General features: G+C 43.1%; 1 protein-coding gene across 1 annotated transcript in view; it reads right to left on the reverse strand.

The window, feature by feature from the left end:
* Positions 1-16,409, reverse strand: part of si:dkey-247m21.3 (5-hydroxytryptamine receptor 4) — a 36,011-nt gene extending 19,602 nt beyond the window's left edge. The window contains exons 1-5 of the mRNA XM_063011451.1: positions 16,324-16,409; positions 6,649-6,739; positions 4,472-4,615; positions 3,438-3,638; positions 1,711-1,864 (exon numbers count right to left, since the gene is read on the reverse strand). Coding sequence (XP_062867521.1) covers positions 1,711-1,864; positions 3,438-3,638; positions 4,472-4,615; positions 6,649-6,677 — 528 coding nt within the window. The 5' untranslated portion in view covers positions 6,678-6,739; positions 16,324-16,409. The remainder of the gene's footprint in view (positions 1-1,710; positions 1,865-3,437; positions 3,639-4,471; positions 4,616-6,648; positions 6,740-16,323) is intronic.
* Between the last annotated feature and the right edge of the window lie 1,536 nt (positions 16,410-17,945).

Consider the following 17,945-nt stretch of genomic DNA (forward strand, 5'->3'; position numbering starts at 1 on the left):
GACAAAAGTATTGGGATGCCCTATCTAATTATTCAATATATACGTTCCAGCCACAGCAATCACTAACAGCTGTAATAAATAGTTTAGGGAAGGTCCTGGTTTGTTCCAGAGGTGGACAAAACAAGCTCTATAAAAACATGAACAGATCTGGGATGAACCGGAACATCGACTGATGCTTAGCCAAACAAATGCTGTCATATTTTGACCGAATGGGCACAAATCCCCACAGACATACTTCAAAGCCTTGTGAGAAGCCTTCTCAAGCAGCAAGCTCTATAAAAAGATGAAGAAACTAAACAGATCTGGGATGAACCGGAACATCAACTGAGGCTTAGCCAAACAAATGCTGTCATATCTGGACCGAATGGGCACAAATCCCCACAGACATACTTCAAAGTCTAGTGAGAAGCCTTCTCAAAAAAACAACAAGCTCTATAAAGAGATGAAGAAACTGGACAGATCTGGAAAGAACCAGAACGTCAACTTCAGTGTCCGGCCATACAAATGCTGTCACACTTTGGCTGAATGGGCACAAATCCCCACAGACACACTTCCAGATCTTGTGAGAAGCCTTCTCAGACAAGCAGCAAGCTCTATAAAGACATGAAACCGAACAGATTTGGGATGAACCGGAACATCGACTGATGCTTAGCCAAACAAATGCTGTCATATTTTGACCAAATCGAATGGGCACAAATCCCCACAGACGTACTTCGAAGCCTTGTGAGAAGCCTCCTCAGAAGAGCAGCAAGCTCTATATAGACATGAAGGAACTGAACAGATTTGGGATGAACCGGAACATCGACTGACACTTAGCCAAACAAATCATATTTTGCCAGTCATATTTTGACAAAATGGGCACAAATCCCCACAGACATACTTTGAAGCCTCGTGAGAAGACGAGCAGCAAGCTCTATAAAAAGATGAAGAAACTAAACAGATCTGGGATGAACCGGAACATCGACTGACGCTGTCATATTTTGACTAAATGGGCACAAATCCCCACAGACATACTTCAAAGCCTCGTGAGAAGCTTCTCAGAAGAGCGGCTGCTGTTCTAGCTGAAAAGATCACACAGAGGGTCAGTCTGTTTTAATATCATTTGTTTTTAAAACATGATGTCCAACAAGCTCATGGTCAGGTGTCCAAATACTTTTGGCCATATAGTGTATATTTCCTCTGGTTGGTATGGCTGGTTCCCATTCTTTTGACTGAATGGACACAAATCCCCACAGACATACTTCGAAGCCTCGTGAGAAGCCTCCTCAGACGAGCGGCTGTCGTTTTAATACCATTTGTGTTGGAAATGTGATGACCGACAAGCTCACGGTCGGGTGTCCGAATACTTTTGGTACGTGTAGGGTACCTCTGTTTGAACGGGTGCTGAGGAACCCAAACCCAAAAATGAGGAGGGCTACTTTTAACCATGCACGGTACACTCCAGTTATTAAAATCTTCCGTGTTTATATTCATATTCGTTTCCGCTCCTCGACTCCCTCCAGCTGTTCTCTAATGGAGCGCCAATCACGGCGGCATCTGAATGCCCCGGGCACAGCGGGTGCACCCACCTCGCCCCTGCTCAAACCCCAGATTAGCTGAACGAGCGCTCGGCACGCGGACTAAAAATACCAGCGTTCGGATGTTTTTACAGAACCGGGGTCAATTAGCCCAGACGTTTCTCTCTCAGCCTGGCACGGGTGGCGCACTTACGATGTCCTCGATGCCGATCACGTTCCAGTTCTGCATGATGGGCAGGAAGGAGATGAAGGAGGGGATCACCCAGCACCCCCCCAGCATCAGGGACACTCGGACCGGGGTCATCTTGTTCCTGTAGACCAGCGGCTGGCAGCAGATGGCGTAGTACCTGCCAACGTGGAACATAGAGAAATCCGTTACACGTTATATGACCAAAAGTATTTACACGTGGGCAGCACTGTCGCCTCATGGCAAGAAGTTCCTGGGTTCGATCCCCAGGCGTGGCGGCACGGGTCCTTTCTGTGCGGAGTTTGCATGTTCTCCCTGTGTCTGTGTGGGTTTCCCCCGGGAGCTCCGGTTTCCTCTCACAGTCAGGTTAATTGGAGACACTGAATTGCCCTATAGGTGAATGGGTGTATGTGTGTGTGTCTGCCCTGCGATGGACTGGCACCCATACAGGGTGTTACTGTGTGCCTTGCGCCCATTGAACAGCTGGGATAGGCTCCAGACAGTGAGCGAGTATTCAGTTTTAAAAAACAAACGGTAATAAAACTGAGCGACCTCTGTGTGATCTTTCAGCTAGAACAACAGCCGCTCTTCTGAGAGGCCTCTCACAAAATTTGGAAGTGTGTCTGTGGGGATTTGTCCCCATTCAGTTAAAATATGACAGCAGATTTATGGCCGGACACTGATGTTGACGTTCCAGTTCATTCCAGAGCTGTTATGTGGGGGAACGGGAAAAGACCTTCCCTGAACTGTTGCTGTGTCCTATAATTGATTTATTACACATGGATTCAATAATTAGAAGGGGCGTCCTAATACTTTTGCCCTCCTGTCTACGTTCATGTTGCCGAATTCGGCGGTGACTCAGTTTTTTTGATATACGGTTCTGATGGGCGAGAGGTTGAACCGTGAGTCACCACTCGACGGGGGGGAGGCAGAAAAATATGAATGGCATCGTGGGATGAATACAGTTAAGAATACGGGAGGATGTGTGTGTGTGTGTGTGTGTGTGAGGACCAGGTGCAGTACAAGAGCACAGCTGCCCTCTTTAAAACCACTCTGGTTCGGTATGGTCCCAGTACGGAACGACAGATCGTGAAGCTACGTTCTGCAAACGGACAGGAATGTACTTGAAGATACAGGTACGTAGCCAATAATATGTGGACACCCAAACATCCAATCCACATGTGAAGTACCAACAGGGATCATACGGAGATCCGTATCGTGCACGGAGAGTCACACACCGATCTCCATCATCCCCCGTCTGTGTGTAGCGCCATCGATCAGCCAGCAGATGGTGACAGCCATGGGCGTGTCAAGCTGTACTACTGTTTACTTCCATTGTGCACAGTGCAGTGCCCTCAGTTGATGCCGCATCCTTGGTTCAGATAAAAACTGGTGCAGGTCCGGAGTTATTTTGATTTGGGTTTGGTTCGCGCCTCCAATTACTGCCTCAAGTACAAATTACATGGAACAGTGGTTCTTTTACCAAGGCTAGGAAGAAGCCTTGAAGTACAAAGTACAGGGGACAGTTTATGGCAGTTGTAGCTCAGTGGGTATGATACTGGACTTGGAGTTGGTAACCAAAACAGCCTAGGCACCGGGAGGTGCACTTGTCAGTGTGCTCTCAGTGCAGGTCCCAAGCCCAGATAGAAATAAAAAGAGAAATAATACAGGAGCTGCCTGAACTGTAATAAACCGTAAAATAAAAACCCTCTGTGGGGGCAGAATGCTTGTACCTGTCCAGGGCGATGCAGCACAGGTGCAGGATGGACGCAGTGGTGAGCAGGACGTCCAGCGAGGTCCGCACCAGGCAGAAGGTCTCTCCGTAACTCCAGTGACCGGTGGTGAGCTCTATCGCCGCAAACGGCATCACCAACACGGCCACCAGCAGGTCCGCGAACGCCAGGGACACGATGAAGTAGTTGGTTTTCTTCTTCCTGTGACGGATGAATGAGAAGATGGGGTACCTTAGATGGGGTATCTGCAGTACCTGATTTTAGATGGGGTACCTGTGGCCTAGTTTGGCCTGCAGATGGGGCACAGAGGCTAGATGGGGTACCTTAGATGGGGTATCTGCAGTACTTGATTTTAGATGGGGGTATCTGTGGCCTAGTTTGGCCTGCAGTTGGGGCACAGAGGCTAGATGGGGCACCTTAGATGGGGTATCTGCAGTACCTGATTTTAGATGGGGTACCTGCAGCCTAGTTTGGCCTGCAGATGGGGCATGGAGGCTAGATGGGGTACCTTAGATGAAGTACCTGTAGCCTAGTTTGGCCTGCAGATGGGGCATGGAGGCTAGATGTGGTACCTTAGATGGGGTACCTGTGATACCTACCTTTAGATGAAGTACCTGCGGCCTAGTTTGGCCTGCAGATGGGGCACAGAGGCTAGACAGGGTAACTTAGATGAAGTACCTGTAGCCTAATTGGCCTGCAGATGGAGCACGGAGGCTAGATGGGGTACCTTAGATGGGGTATCTGTAATACCTACCTTTAGATGGGGTACCTGTGATACCTACCTTTAGATGGGGTATCTGTGGCCTAGTTAGGCCTGCAGATGGGGCACAGAGGCTAGGTGGGGTACCTTAGATGGGGTATCTGTGGCCTAGTTTGGTTAGTGGGTTTTTAGTGAGACACGCTCCAGTCCCGTTACCAAACTTGGTGAAGTCCAATAAATTATTAAATTAATTAAATAATATAAATGAACTAACGTCTCTACATGGAATGGAGTGACAGATCAGAGGCGATAAATCAAAATAAAGCGCTCGTACCTCAGCTGTCTGTCCTTCGACAGCGCCACCATCACCAGCAGGTTTCCGAGGACGGTCATGATTATTATGGACGCCAGGAAGAAGGTCAGAACGATCCTCTCCAGAGGGTTAAAGATGTGCTCGCTCACCACTTCATCAACTGAGCTGGAAAAGAACCGATATGGGATTATAGTGAGGTGAGAGGTGAGAGCCATAAGGAACCAGGAGGGGACTTTTATCCCCTGATAAAATATTTAATTCAATTTATTTAATTAAAGGAAACGTCCGGGACGGTCAGTGTGTCAGTAATAAAGCAATTAGTGTTTTGTGTTTTTGTCAGCTGTCGTGAAGTCCTGATTTTCCAAACGTGCCAAACGTGCATTATTAAAAAATAATGAATTTAAATAAAATAAAATGTAGGCTGATATAAATTAGAGAAAGACAGACAGACAGACAGACAGAAAGACAGACAGTTAGTCAGACAGACAGACACAGATAAATAGACAGACAGACAGACAGACAGACATAGATAGATAGATAGATAGATAGATAGATAGATAGATAGATAGATAGATAGACAGACAGACAGACAGACAGACAGACAGACAGACAGACAGAAATATAGACAGATAGATAGACAGATAGATAGATAGACAGATAAATAGACAGGCAGAAAGACAGACAGACAGACAGATAGATAGATAGATAGATAGATAGATAGATAGATAGATAGATAGATAGATAGATAGACAGTTAGTCAGACAGACAGACACAGATAAATAGACAGGCAGACAGACAGACAGACAGACAGACAGAAATATAGATAGATAGATAGATAGATAGATAGATAGATAGAAAGATAGATAGATAGATAGATAGATAGATAGATAGATAGATAGATAGATAGATAGAAAGATAGATAGATAGATAGATAGATAGATAGATAGATAGATAGATAGATAGATAGATAGATAGATAGAAAGATAGATAGATAGATAGATAGATAGATAGATAGATAGATAGAAAGATAGATAGATAGATAGATAGATAGATAGATAGATAGAAAGATAGATAGATAGATAGATAGATAGATAGATAGATAGATAGATAGATAGAAAGATAGATAGATAGATAGATAGATAGATAGATAGATAGATAGATAGATAGATAGATAGATAGAAAGATAGATAGATAGATAGATAGATAGATAGATAGATAGACAGACAGACAGATAGATAGATAGATAGATAGATAGATAGATAGATAGATAGATAGATAGAAAGATAGATAGATAGATAGATAGATAGATAGATAGATAGATAGATAGATAGATAGATAGATAGATAGATAGATAGATAGACAGATACTTTATCACAAGGAAAATTATAACACATTTTATGATAAAAAGTATGTGGACAATACTTCTAATTATTAATAACAGGTATATAAAATCAATAAGGGTGGCACGGTGGCGGGGTGGGTAGCACAGTCGCCTCACAGGGTTCACTGTCCATGTGGGTTTCCTCCGGGTGTTCCGATTTCCTCCCATAAGTCCAAAAAGTGTGTGTGTCCTGTGATGGACTGGCGACCTGTCCTGGGTTAAATTTTTGCCTGTTAAATTGAACCCACCGCGTTCCTGACCAGGAAAGCAGCGCTTAAACAGATGCCAAATGACTGAATGAATAAATGAACACAACTGAATCGGAACTTCAGTCCCTGATCTAAGAAATTCTGTATCAGCTCTGTCAGTGAATTATTCTACTTCTTATACATTATATGGACAAAAGTATTGGGACGCCCTTTCTAATAAATCAATTCTATAATAAAAATCTATGATTCCAACTTTGCAGCAACAGTTTAGGGAAGGTCATTTCCTGTCCTGCATGATTGCACCCCTAAACACAAAGAGCCCGGACCTCAACCCCACTTAAGTGCTCTGGAACGAACTAGAACATCAACATTAGTACTCAGTCATACAAATGCTGCCATTTTTAGACTGAATGGGCACAAATTCCCACAGACATACTACAAAGAAGCTTCTCAGAAGAGTGGCTGTTGTTCTAGCAGTGTGTCAGTCTGTTTTAAGAGCGTTTGTCTATGAAATAGGACGTCCGACAAGCTCGTGGTCAGGCGTCCGAATACTTTTGGCAGTGCAGTGAGCCCTGTGTGTGAATGAGACGTGTAGGTGCAGCGGTTACTCTTCTGCTGGCTCCGACGTCGTGGCCATCGCTGGTCATCTGCATGGAGACAGTCCGCCGGGATTCCTCCGCACCGAGCGCCGCAGAGACGCTGCCGAAAGAAGACGAGGACAAAAACAATCAAACTGGATCTCGCACGTCTCAAATTCAATCCAGTCCTGACAGCACGGGGGGCCGAAGTGAGAGCACCGCCGGGACCCGGAAAAATATTCAGATTATTTACATGAGGTACAGAAGTGTCAGGTCTGATCTGCTCCATTAAAGCTTCTTCACTCATATAAGAAAGAAAATACCAATGACGAGAGGAACACTGCTGGAAATGGGTTCAAATCCCATTCTGGGCTCACAAATACAAAAGGTGAACCTAGTGGGGGGGGGGGGGGGGGGGGGGGTCACAAGCCCATAAATAGGATAATTCAATCGGGAAGAAATACACAGACTAAGAGGAGCATCATTCACTTTTATCAACTGAATTATCCTGGTCAGGGTTGCGGTGGGTCCGGTTTAACAATTTGGCGCGCCCCACAGGTTGAAGACCCCTGGTCTAACCAATTGAAGGTTAGGGGCCTTGCTCAAGGGCCCAACAGTGGCAACCTGGCAGTGGTGGGGCTTGAACCAGCGACCTTTTGACTACTAGTCCAGTACCCTAAACGCTAGGCTACAGTGCTGGCAAGCCGACAGCACAGCTGAGATTCGAACCCGGATCTCAGAGGTGGTGGGCTGGCTGCATCACTTCAAGGACACGTCTGGCTCCTGTCTGAGGAAGGATGTTGGCCGAAACAGCCTATCCGTTGAAAGGCGCTCTTGACTTGTCAGTGCGCTCTTGGTGCAGGTCCCAAGCCCAGATAAAAATAATACCAAGTCTGTCGATACCTAAAAAAAATGAACTGTTTTTAATCTGCTGTCGTTTGGTTTGTGGTCCTCAGAGAAGCTGAAGAAAATCAATGAAGAGAATCAAAGATCACCTTGAATCCCTCCTGTCACACACGTTTATTAATCTACAGCCGCACACAGAGGTCGAGGACATGAAAAGGACAATCATACGACGATTTATTGCCGGGGTGAGGGGTGAGGTACAGGTTCAGTCGAGAAATAAAGCCACATGTTTATTATACAACTATATACACTGATCAGCCATAAGATTAAAACCAAACACAGCAGCGCTGGTGGAGTTTTTAAATACCGTGTCCACTCACTGTCCACTCTATTAGACAATCCTACCTAGTCGGTCCACCTTGTAGATGTAAAGTCAGAGACGATCGCTCATCTATTGCTGCTGTTTGAGTCGGTCATCTTCTAGACCTTCATCGGTGGTCACAGGACGCTGCCCAAGGGGCGCCTTTTGCTGGATATATTTGGTTGGTGGACGATTCTCAGTCCAGCAGTGACATTGAGGTGTTTAAAAACTCCAGCAGCGCTGCTGTGTCTGATCCGCTCATACCAGCACAACACACACTAACACACCACCACCATGTCAGTGTCACTGCAGTGCTGAGAATCATCCACCACCTAAATAATACCTGCTCTGTGGTGGTCCTGTGGGGGGTCCTGACCATTGAAGAACAGGGTGAAAGGGGGTAACAAAGCATGCAGAAAAACAGATGGACTACAGTCAGTAATTGTAGAACTACAAAGTGCTTCTATATGGTAAGTGGAGCTTACAAGTAGAAGCAGGAGGTGGTTTTAATATGTTTCCGACTGACTGGAAATTTATTTTAATGTGTAGAAACGTCGTTTACAAACGTCGCAGTAAAACATGCAACAAGCCTAAAAAACAACATCAGTTGATTGCAAAACTGCAAGAATTGAACCGTTAGCTTTAACTGTGTATCAGCGCTGAATTTACTGACCTCCTGTTGCTCGAGGAATTTTAATTAATAATTTAATATATTAATGAATCATCTATTATTACACTATATAGACAAAAGTATTGGGACGGCCCTTCTAATGTTTTAATTTAAGTGTTTCAGCCCTAACAATCACTAATCACTAACAGGTGTAATAAATCAATGATATAAAGAAAATGACACGCTTCCAACTTGCAGCAACAGTTTAGGGAAGGTCCTACACCCGAGAATGAGCGCCTGACCTCACAAAGGTCCTTTTGATCAAACGTGCAAACATTCCCATATTACTACACGTACTTCTTCCTAAGGGCAGATATACGTAGATACAGTGCCTTGCAAAAGTATTCAGCCCCCTTGAACTTTTCAACCTTTTGCCACATTTCAGGCTTCAAACATAACGATATGAAATTGTAATTTTTTGTGAAGAATCAACAACAAGTGGGACACAATCGTGAAGTGGAACGAAATTTATTGGATATTTTAAACTTTTTTTAGAAATAAAAAACTGAAAAGTGGGGCGTGCAATATTATTCAGCCCCCTTGCGTTAATACTTTGTAGCGCCACCTTTTGCTGCGATTACAGCTGCAAGTCGCTTGGGGTATGTCTCTATCAGTTTTGCACATCGAGAGACAGAAATTTTTGCCCATTCTTCCTTGCAAAACAGCTCGAGGTCAGTGAGGTTGGATGGAGAGCGTTTGTGAACAGCAGTTTTCAGCTCTTTCCACAGATTCTCGATGGGATTCAGGTCTGGACTTTGACTTGGCCATTCTAACACCTGGATACGTTTATTTGTGAACCATTCCATTGTAGATTTTGCTTTATGTTTTGGATCATTGTCTTGTTGGAAGATAAATCTCCGTTCCAGTCTCAGGTCTTTTGCAGACTGCAACAGGTTTTCTTCCAGAATGGTCCTGTATTTGGCTCCATCCATCTTCCCATCAATTTTAACCATCTTCCCTGTCCCTGCTGAAGAAAAGCAGGCCCAAACCATGATGCTGCCACCACCATGTTTGACAGTGGGGATGGTGTGTTCAGGGTGATGAGCTGTGTTGCTTTTACGCCAAACATAACGTTTTGCATTGTGGCCAAAAAGTTCGATTTTGGTTTCATCTGACCAGAGCACCTTCTTCCACATGTTTGGTGTGTCTCCCAGGTGACTTTTTATAGATATCTTTGAGAAATGGCTTTCTTCTTGCCACTCTTCCATAAAGGCCAGATTTGTGCAGTGTACGACTGATTGTGTCCTATGGACAGAGTCTCCCACCTCAGCTGTAGATCTCTGCAGTTCATTCAGAGTGATCATGGGCCTCTTGGCTGCATCTCTGATCAGTCTTCTCCTTGTTTGAGCTGAAAGTTTAGAGGGACGGCCGGGTCTTGGTAGATTTGCAGTGGTCTGATACTCCTTCCATTTCAATATGATCGCTTGCACAGTGCTCCTTGAGATGTTTAAAGCTTGGGAAATCTTTTTGTATCCAAATCCGGCTTTAAACTTCTCCACAACAGTATCTCGGACCTGCCTGGTGTGTTCCTTGGTCTTCATGATGCTCTCTGCGCTTTAAACAGAACTCTGAGACTGTCACAGAGCAGGTGCATTTATACGGAGACTTGATTACACACAGGTGGATTCTATTTATCACCATCAGTCATTTAGGTCAACATTGGATCATTCAGAGATCCTCACTGAACTTCTGGAGTGAGTTTGCTGCACTGAAAGTAAAGGGGCTGAATAATATTGCACGCCCCACTTTTTAGTTTTTTATTTCTAAAAAAAGTTTAAAATATCCAAAAAATTTCGTTCCACTTCACGATTGTGTCCCACTTGTTGTTGATTCTTCACAAAAAATTACAATTTCATATCGTTATGTTTGAAGCCTGAAATGTGGCAAAAGGTTGAAAAGTTCAAGGGGGCTGAATACTTTTGCAAGGCACTGTATATAGATATAGATGCAGGGAGGGGGGTGGAACGCCAGGTTAAGGCATGTCATGATCAGGTAGAAAGTGTTAATGTAACTGGACGTTCCTTTAAACTCGAGCACTCGGCTTGACCTGTAAATAATCATCAGCGTGTGAATCTGATCTGAATCTGCATCAGTGTGGAATAAGCGTCAGATCCAGGGTTACAGCTCCACGTGTATCTGCGTTTATCTGGATTCTCCTCCCTGTTTCACTTTTAAACTTGTGTTACAGCTCCAGCTTCTGAGAAATGGTGAGAATCAGAATCAGCTTCTCCCAGAGTTTAAAACGCTTCTGGTTGAAAATAAAGCTTAACGTGGTTTAATGTAGTAAAAGAAGGAGACAGGAGCACTAAACTTCTCTTCATTATTACTGCTCATAAGTTCCTCCACTAATCACATTCCTCACTAGATGTTGTACTACAATAAGTCACGCTAAGTTTTGTGCACCGCCGTCACACTTCATAGGAAATAACGGCACGTGAATGCGCCGGTGCTGAACGGAATACGGAGATTCCAACATCGACCATCTCCACCATTAAGAAGCGTCAGGAAACAATAAAGAAGTAAAACTAAAGTGCAGCTTTTATTGTATTTTTATTAGGGCTGTCAAACGATTAAAATTTTTAATCGCGATTAATCTCAGAATTTCATATAGTTAATCGCGATTAATCGCATAAAAAAAATCTGTGTAAATGTTATAGAAAACAAGGATTTTTAAGTGAAATGTTACAATTAAAATGGTGAACACATTTTATGCTAAATGTACTTATGTTAAAAACTGCTGGGACAAGAGAAAACTGTAAGGGAGTTTTATTCACTCACATACTAGGCAGTAATTACTATCCAATGGTTTAATGGACGTTTCTACACGAAGTGAGTGTGTTTTGACCCTTTGGGGCTTCCATAGTTCATGGACAACGTGCTTGACTCAGCTGTCCGGTATTCTTTACCGTAACAGAATGAGTTAATAAAAGTGTTCTGCTCCCGACAACTTGTGAATATAGCGTGTATTTATTTCTTTATTATGCAAGTACATCACTACGACACTACGACGCTCGGTAACATTATGTTAACAAACTGCAAATGAAAAACGGTGGCAAGTCCGACATTAAAACGTTTGTTCTACCAGTCAAGTCTCAACATGAACTAGAATCTGCGTTAACGGCACTATTTTTTTTTAATCGCGTTAAATTGAGAATGCGTTAATGCGTTATTATCGCGTTAACTTCGACAGCCCTAATTTTTATTGATAATTAACTGTTTGTAATTGTATTTCAGTGTGTTTATATTATATTTGTGTTATTTTCAGTGTATAAGTGTCAAAAACAACCTCATTATTTTACATGAGACTAAAATATCTGCAGCTCCACGGGACCATGGACGCATTAACAGGTTTCCCAAGCATCCTTATGGGAAAAAATACCTCGAAACTCAACGTCACTCCCAGAACCGACTGTTGTCCAGTTTCAGGTTACCGCTGTACATGAATTAGTTTAGAACCACCCTTTAGAACCTCCACACCAGAGCTCAGGATCAAACCTCAGATCCATCAGGGTGGCGCGCCTACCCACTGTGCCACCGCTCTCTCTCTCTTCTATTCATGTTCGGAGACAAAAAGGTCAATTCTGGCTCAAAAGTGTACAAAACATCTTTCCTGTTCGAGAAGCTCGGCCGGTTCGCTGGAACCCGATCAATAGTCCCGGGAAACGCTTTTGGAAACAGGCCACCGGTTCCAGGCACCGCCGTTTCCTGAGCCTTTCGCTCTGAGCCTTTCATTATGACCCCAGGTTAAGTACAAATGGGAACACATCCATCAAAGCTCACAGAAAAACCAGGCTGTTATTTTTTATTATTGTTTTTTTTTTCTTTCAGCAGCCAAGAAAAGCTGCAGGTGTAAAATGGTTTTGTGTCTTGTGACCTACAAACATGAAGCACGTCTGGGAGGACGAAGATAAAAAACGTCAAATAATAATAATAATAAAACTGTGTAAAAGAACTAGAGGATTTAAATTGATTTATTTTGCTTTTATTTACGACTGTAGTAGTGTGTGATTTGGGACACAACGTCTGTATGAATAGCTCATATATACAACCATCAGCCATAACATTAAAACCACCTCCTTGTTTCTACACTCACTGTCATCTCAATTTTATTAGCTCCACTTACCATATAGAAGCACTTTGTAGTTCTACAATTACTGACTGTAGTCCATCTGTTTCTCTGCATGCTTTGTTAGCCCCCTTTCATGCTGTTCTTCAATGGTCAGGACCCCCACAGAGCAGGTATTATTTGGGTGGTGGATGATTCTCAGCACTGCAGTGACACTGACATGGTAGTGGTGTGTTAGTGTGTGTTGTGCTGGTATGAGTGGATCAGACACAGTCATGTCCACTTACTGTCCACTCTATTAGACACTCCTGCCTAGTCGGTCCACCTTGTAGATGTAAAGTCAGAGACGGTCGCTCATCTATTGCTGCTGTTTGAGTCGGTCATCTTCTAGACCTTCATCAGTGGTCACAGGATGCTGCCCACGGGGCGCTGTTGGGTGGATATTTTTGGTTGGTGGACTATTCTCAGTCCAGCAGTGACAGTGAGGTGTTTAAAAACTCCAGCAGCGCTGCTGTGTCTTATTCACTCTTACCAGCACAACACACACTAACACACCACCACCATGTCAGTTTGTTTGTTTGTTTATTAGGATTATAACGTCATGTTTTTACACTTTGGTTACATTCATGACAGGAACGGTAAATAATACCTGCTCTGTGGGGGTCCTGACCATTGAAGAACAGCATGAAAGGGAGCTAACAAAACATGCAGAGAAACAGATGGACTACAGTCAGTCATTGTAGAACTGCAAAGTGCTTCTATATGGTAAGTGGAGCTGATAAAATGGACAGTGAGTGTAGAAACAAGGAGGTGGTTTGAATGTTATGGACTGATAATCAGAAGGTCACTTGTTCAAGGCCCACACCTGTCACCTGTAGAGGTGAATTTTAATTAACTGGATACGACTAGATCGATATTGGGAGGAGAACTGGCGGGAAGGTGGTACTTCTTAAATTTAAAGTAAACCTTTATTATGTTTCCGAGAGACTCGGTTATGTAGCGATGCATTATTAATTAATCAGGTCTGGTGTAACGTGCACGTAAGCGTATCTCTATGTGCTTAGCACGTATATAAATAATTAAGCGTGAGGTAAGGCGTGGCACCCCTGGTCTACTCTGGAAAGTAAAACTTCTCAAAACTGAAGCATCTCCAAACAGCCTGAAACGAAGACTCTAAGTCAGATACAACTTGCTTGATTTGGCTTAAAAATCAATATCTGGGGCGCTCAGCTGTGCTATCGGCCAGCCAGGCATCTGCGCAGACACGATTGGCAGGGTTTGGTTGGGTGGATCGGCACCCTCGTTTGCACCCAACCTTTCCTGCTAACCTCTGCTACCTTGACCAGGATAAAGCGCTCAATAAAAATGAAATAAAATAATAATCCGTAATAAGATTTTTATGGCACCTTTAATACGGATGAACACGGTCGTTTTCTCAGTGGCAGATTAATGGGATGCAGACACATGTGAAACGTTCCGGCGGTGACGAACGCACCGATAATCAGATTTAACACCTTCCCACACCGCTCCTTTTTTTAAATGCCCTCCATCAGATAAGCAGAATGTTTATATCTGCCTCCACCATCAAAGAAATACATCAAATGCTGCACATTTTTATTAAAACGACCCTTTTTAGTGCATTTCCTCCATATTTTTGTCCCAGTCTAGTCTCTACAGTGGCTGACCTCCAGTCCTGACTAACACACGTCCCTTCTGACCACTTCTTTTCACCTGCACCAAAGTCAGAAGCGTATCATTCCTTTATATAATTGATTTATTACACTTGTAAGCAACAGTTGTGATTAAAACACATGAATTATTAAAATTAGAAGATGCGTCCCAATACTTTTTGCCCCTATAGTGTATATAGTAAGTCAGTGAGTTTGGAACGACGCCGGCCGCGCTCTCGTTCATGACACCGAACCCCCGCCCACTCTTTTCTCGACAAACACATCAAAATATTCCTCGTTCTCCGGTTGTGACGCACGTCTGCGTTTCTAGGGTTAGAACTTGTTATACTTGACGTGTCTGAGAGGTGGAGAATCACACGAGCGCCTTTATTTTATTTACAGCTATTAAAGATGTGATCATGTAATATTTTCAATGCCATTATTAGTATAGACAGACAGACATAGATAGATAGATAGATAGATAGATAGATAGATAGATAGATAGATAGATAGATAGATAGAAAGACAGTAGATAGACAGACAGACAGACAGACATAATCCACTCAATAGTTTTGTGTTCCTCTCAGTTCCTGATGTGACAGGAATGTTTTAGAAAAGCAAAAACCCCAACCCCCCTTTCTGGTAGATTTGACCCCCTCCCAGTGTTTAATTCATGGCTATGGTCTTAAAGATGCCCAAAAATATGTAAACACACTTCAACATAAGAAAAACACGTATATATAAGTTACAGTAACAGTAAATGTATATACAGGCATGAAGGGATGAACTACACAACAGTACCGTAATTCAATTTAAATAACTCATTTTTACCTCATCATTAGCCCTACTGTAGTGCACAGAGCAGAAGAGAACAGAACTGATCAGAACACAACAGAAAAAAACAGAACTGATCAGAACACAACAGAAGACAACAAAACAGAAGAGAACAGACACAACGAGAACAGAGGAGAACAGAACAGATGAGAACAGGAGAGAACAAAACCAATGATAACATAACCAAAGACAACAGATCAGAAGCAAATAGAACAGATCAGAAGCAAATAGAACATAGCAGAACTAAAGAGAACAGAGCAGAACAGATGAGAACAGAAAAGAAGAGAACAGAGGACAATATAACAAAGAAGAACAGAGGAGAAAAGAACAGAAAAGAACAGATCAGAAGAGCAGAGAACAGATCAGAACAGAAGAGAACAGAAGAAAAGATAAGATAACAGAACAGCAGAGAACAGAACAGAGGCAAACAGAAAAGAACAGGGTGGCCAGAAGAGAAGAGAACAGAACAGACAGGAACAGAGCAGTACAGAAGAGAAGAGAACAGAGCACAAGAGAACAAAAGAGAACATAGTCTGAGAACAGAACAGAACACAGCAGAACAGAGAAGAACGGAACTAAACAAAACAGGACGACAGAGGAAAAGAACAAAACAGAAAAGCACAGAAGAGAACCGAGCAAACCAAAAGAGAACAGATCTGAACAGAAGAGAACAGAAGAGAAGAAAACAGATCGGAACAGAAGAGAACAGATCAGAAGAGAAGAGAAAAAAGATGAACTGAGGAGAACTGAAACGAGGGGGCCAGAAGAGAACGGAACAGAACAAAATGAAACAGAAGAGAACAGAGTAGAAAAGAAGAGGACAAAGAAGATCAGAACAGAACACATGAGAACCAAGCAGAACAGAAGAGAACAGAACGGAAGAAAAAAACAGAACAAAGAAGAGAACAGAACAGAAGAGAACAGAACGGAAGAAAAAGAACAGAACAGAGAAGAGAACAGAACAGAACAGAAGAGAACAGAGGAAAACAGAAGAGAACAGAACGGAAGAAAGAGAAGAGAAGAGAACAGGAGAGAACAGAACATAACAGGAGAGAACAGAACAGAAGAGAACAGAACGGAAGAAAAAGAATATGACAGAGAAGAGAACCGAGGAGAACCGAGGAAAAGACAAGAGAACAGAACGGAAGAAAGAGAAGAGAGCAGGAGAGAACAGAACAGAACAGAACAGAACAGGAGAGAACAGAACAGAAGAGAACAGAACAGAACAGGAGAGAACAGAAGAGAACTCCGCACTCACCCGAAGCTGATTATTCCTGTCGGTACCTGCGGGCTGATTTGCGCTCATTTGCGGTTCTGGAGGTTTTTACATTCCCGTGATCCTCTGAGCGGCGGCACCGGAGCATCAGAGCTCGGTGAGGTGTGTGTTAGAGGTGTGTGTTAGAGGTGTGTACTGATGGTAAGGTGCGCGTTACACACACACACACACACACACACACACACACACACACACACACACACACACACACACACACACACACACACACACGGGTTTAAGTACCCCAGTCTTGTTCTGGAATAACAGCGTCATCATGTGTTTAATAACAGTATTGTCAGGAAAAGCTTTTCATGGTCAGAATTCGGAACCTACCAAAGATCAAACGATTATGGTAAGTGCAACGGTGTGTGTGTTGTGGGGGGGGGGTGCTTTGGTGTGTCACACCTCTGTGATGGTATATATTCTATACTGCTGCTGCCCAGTATGGGTGGTAGGTTAAGTCTGGCACCTTTACACTGTATGGGCAAAAGTATTGGGACACCCCTTCTAATGAATAATTAATTTCTGTGTTTCAGCCACAGTTTCAAACAGATGTAATAAAGGAAATCATATGCTACAGCAACAGTTTAGGGAAGGTCCTTTCCTGCTCCAGCATGAGCAATCTCTATCAAGACATGATTGTGTCCCGCACAGAGTTCTGACCTCAGTCCCACTCACTAACTCTGGAATCACTCGGGACATCAACCGAGACTTTCTTGCCAAACAAATGAGGGGAACAGAAGAGAACAGATCAGAAGAGAAGAAAACAGATCAGAAGAGAACAGATCAGAAGAGAAGAGAACAGATCAGAAGAGAAGAGAACAGATCAGAAGAGAAGAGAACAGATCAGAAGAGAACAGATCAGAAGAGAAGAGAAAAGATCAGAAGAGAACAGATCAGAAGAGAACAGATCAGAAGAGAACAGATCAGAAGAGAAGAGAACAGATCAGAAGAGAAGAGAACAGATCAGAAGAGAACAGATCAGAAGAGAAGAGAACAGATCAGAAGAGAAGAGAACAGATCAGAAGAGAACAGATCAGAAGAGAAGAGAACAGATCAGAAGAGAACAGAGGAGAACAAAACAGGACGATAGAGAAAAAGAACAAAACAGAAAAGAACAGAGGAGAACCGAGCAAACCAAAAGAGAACAGATCAGAAGAGAACAGATCAGAAGAGAAGAGAACAGATCAGAAGAGAAGAGAACAGATCAGAAGAGAAGAGAACAGATCAGAAAAGAACAGATCAGAAGAGAACAGAGGAGAACAAAACAGGACGATAGAGAAAAAGAACAAAACAGAAAAGAACAGAGGAGAACCGAGCAAACCAAAAGAGGACAGATCAGAAGAGAACAGATCAGAAGAGAAGAGAACAGATCAGAAAAAAAGAGAACAGATCAGAAGAGAACAGATCAGAAGAGAAGAGAACAGATCAGAAGAGAACAGAGGAGAACAAAACAGGACGATAGAGAAAAAGAACAAAACAGAAAAGAACAGAGGAGAACCGAGCAAACCAAAAGAGAACAGATCAGAACAAAAGAGAACAGATCAGAACAAAAGAGAACAGAAGAGACGAGAGCAGAACTGAGGAGAACAGAAACGAGAGGG

Source organism: Trichomycterus rosablanca, chromosome 16, assembly GCF_030014385.1.
Source record: "Trichomycterus rosablanca isolate fTriRos1 chromosome 16, fTriRos1.hap1, whole genome shotgun sequence".
NCBI classification, from domain to species: Eukaryota; Metazoa; Chordata; class Actinopteri; order Siluriformes; family Trichomycteridae; genus Trichomycterus; species Trichomycterus rosablanca.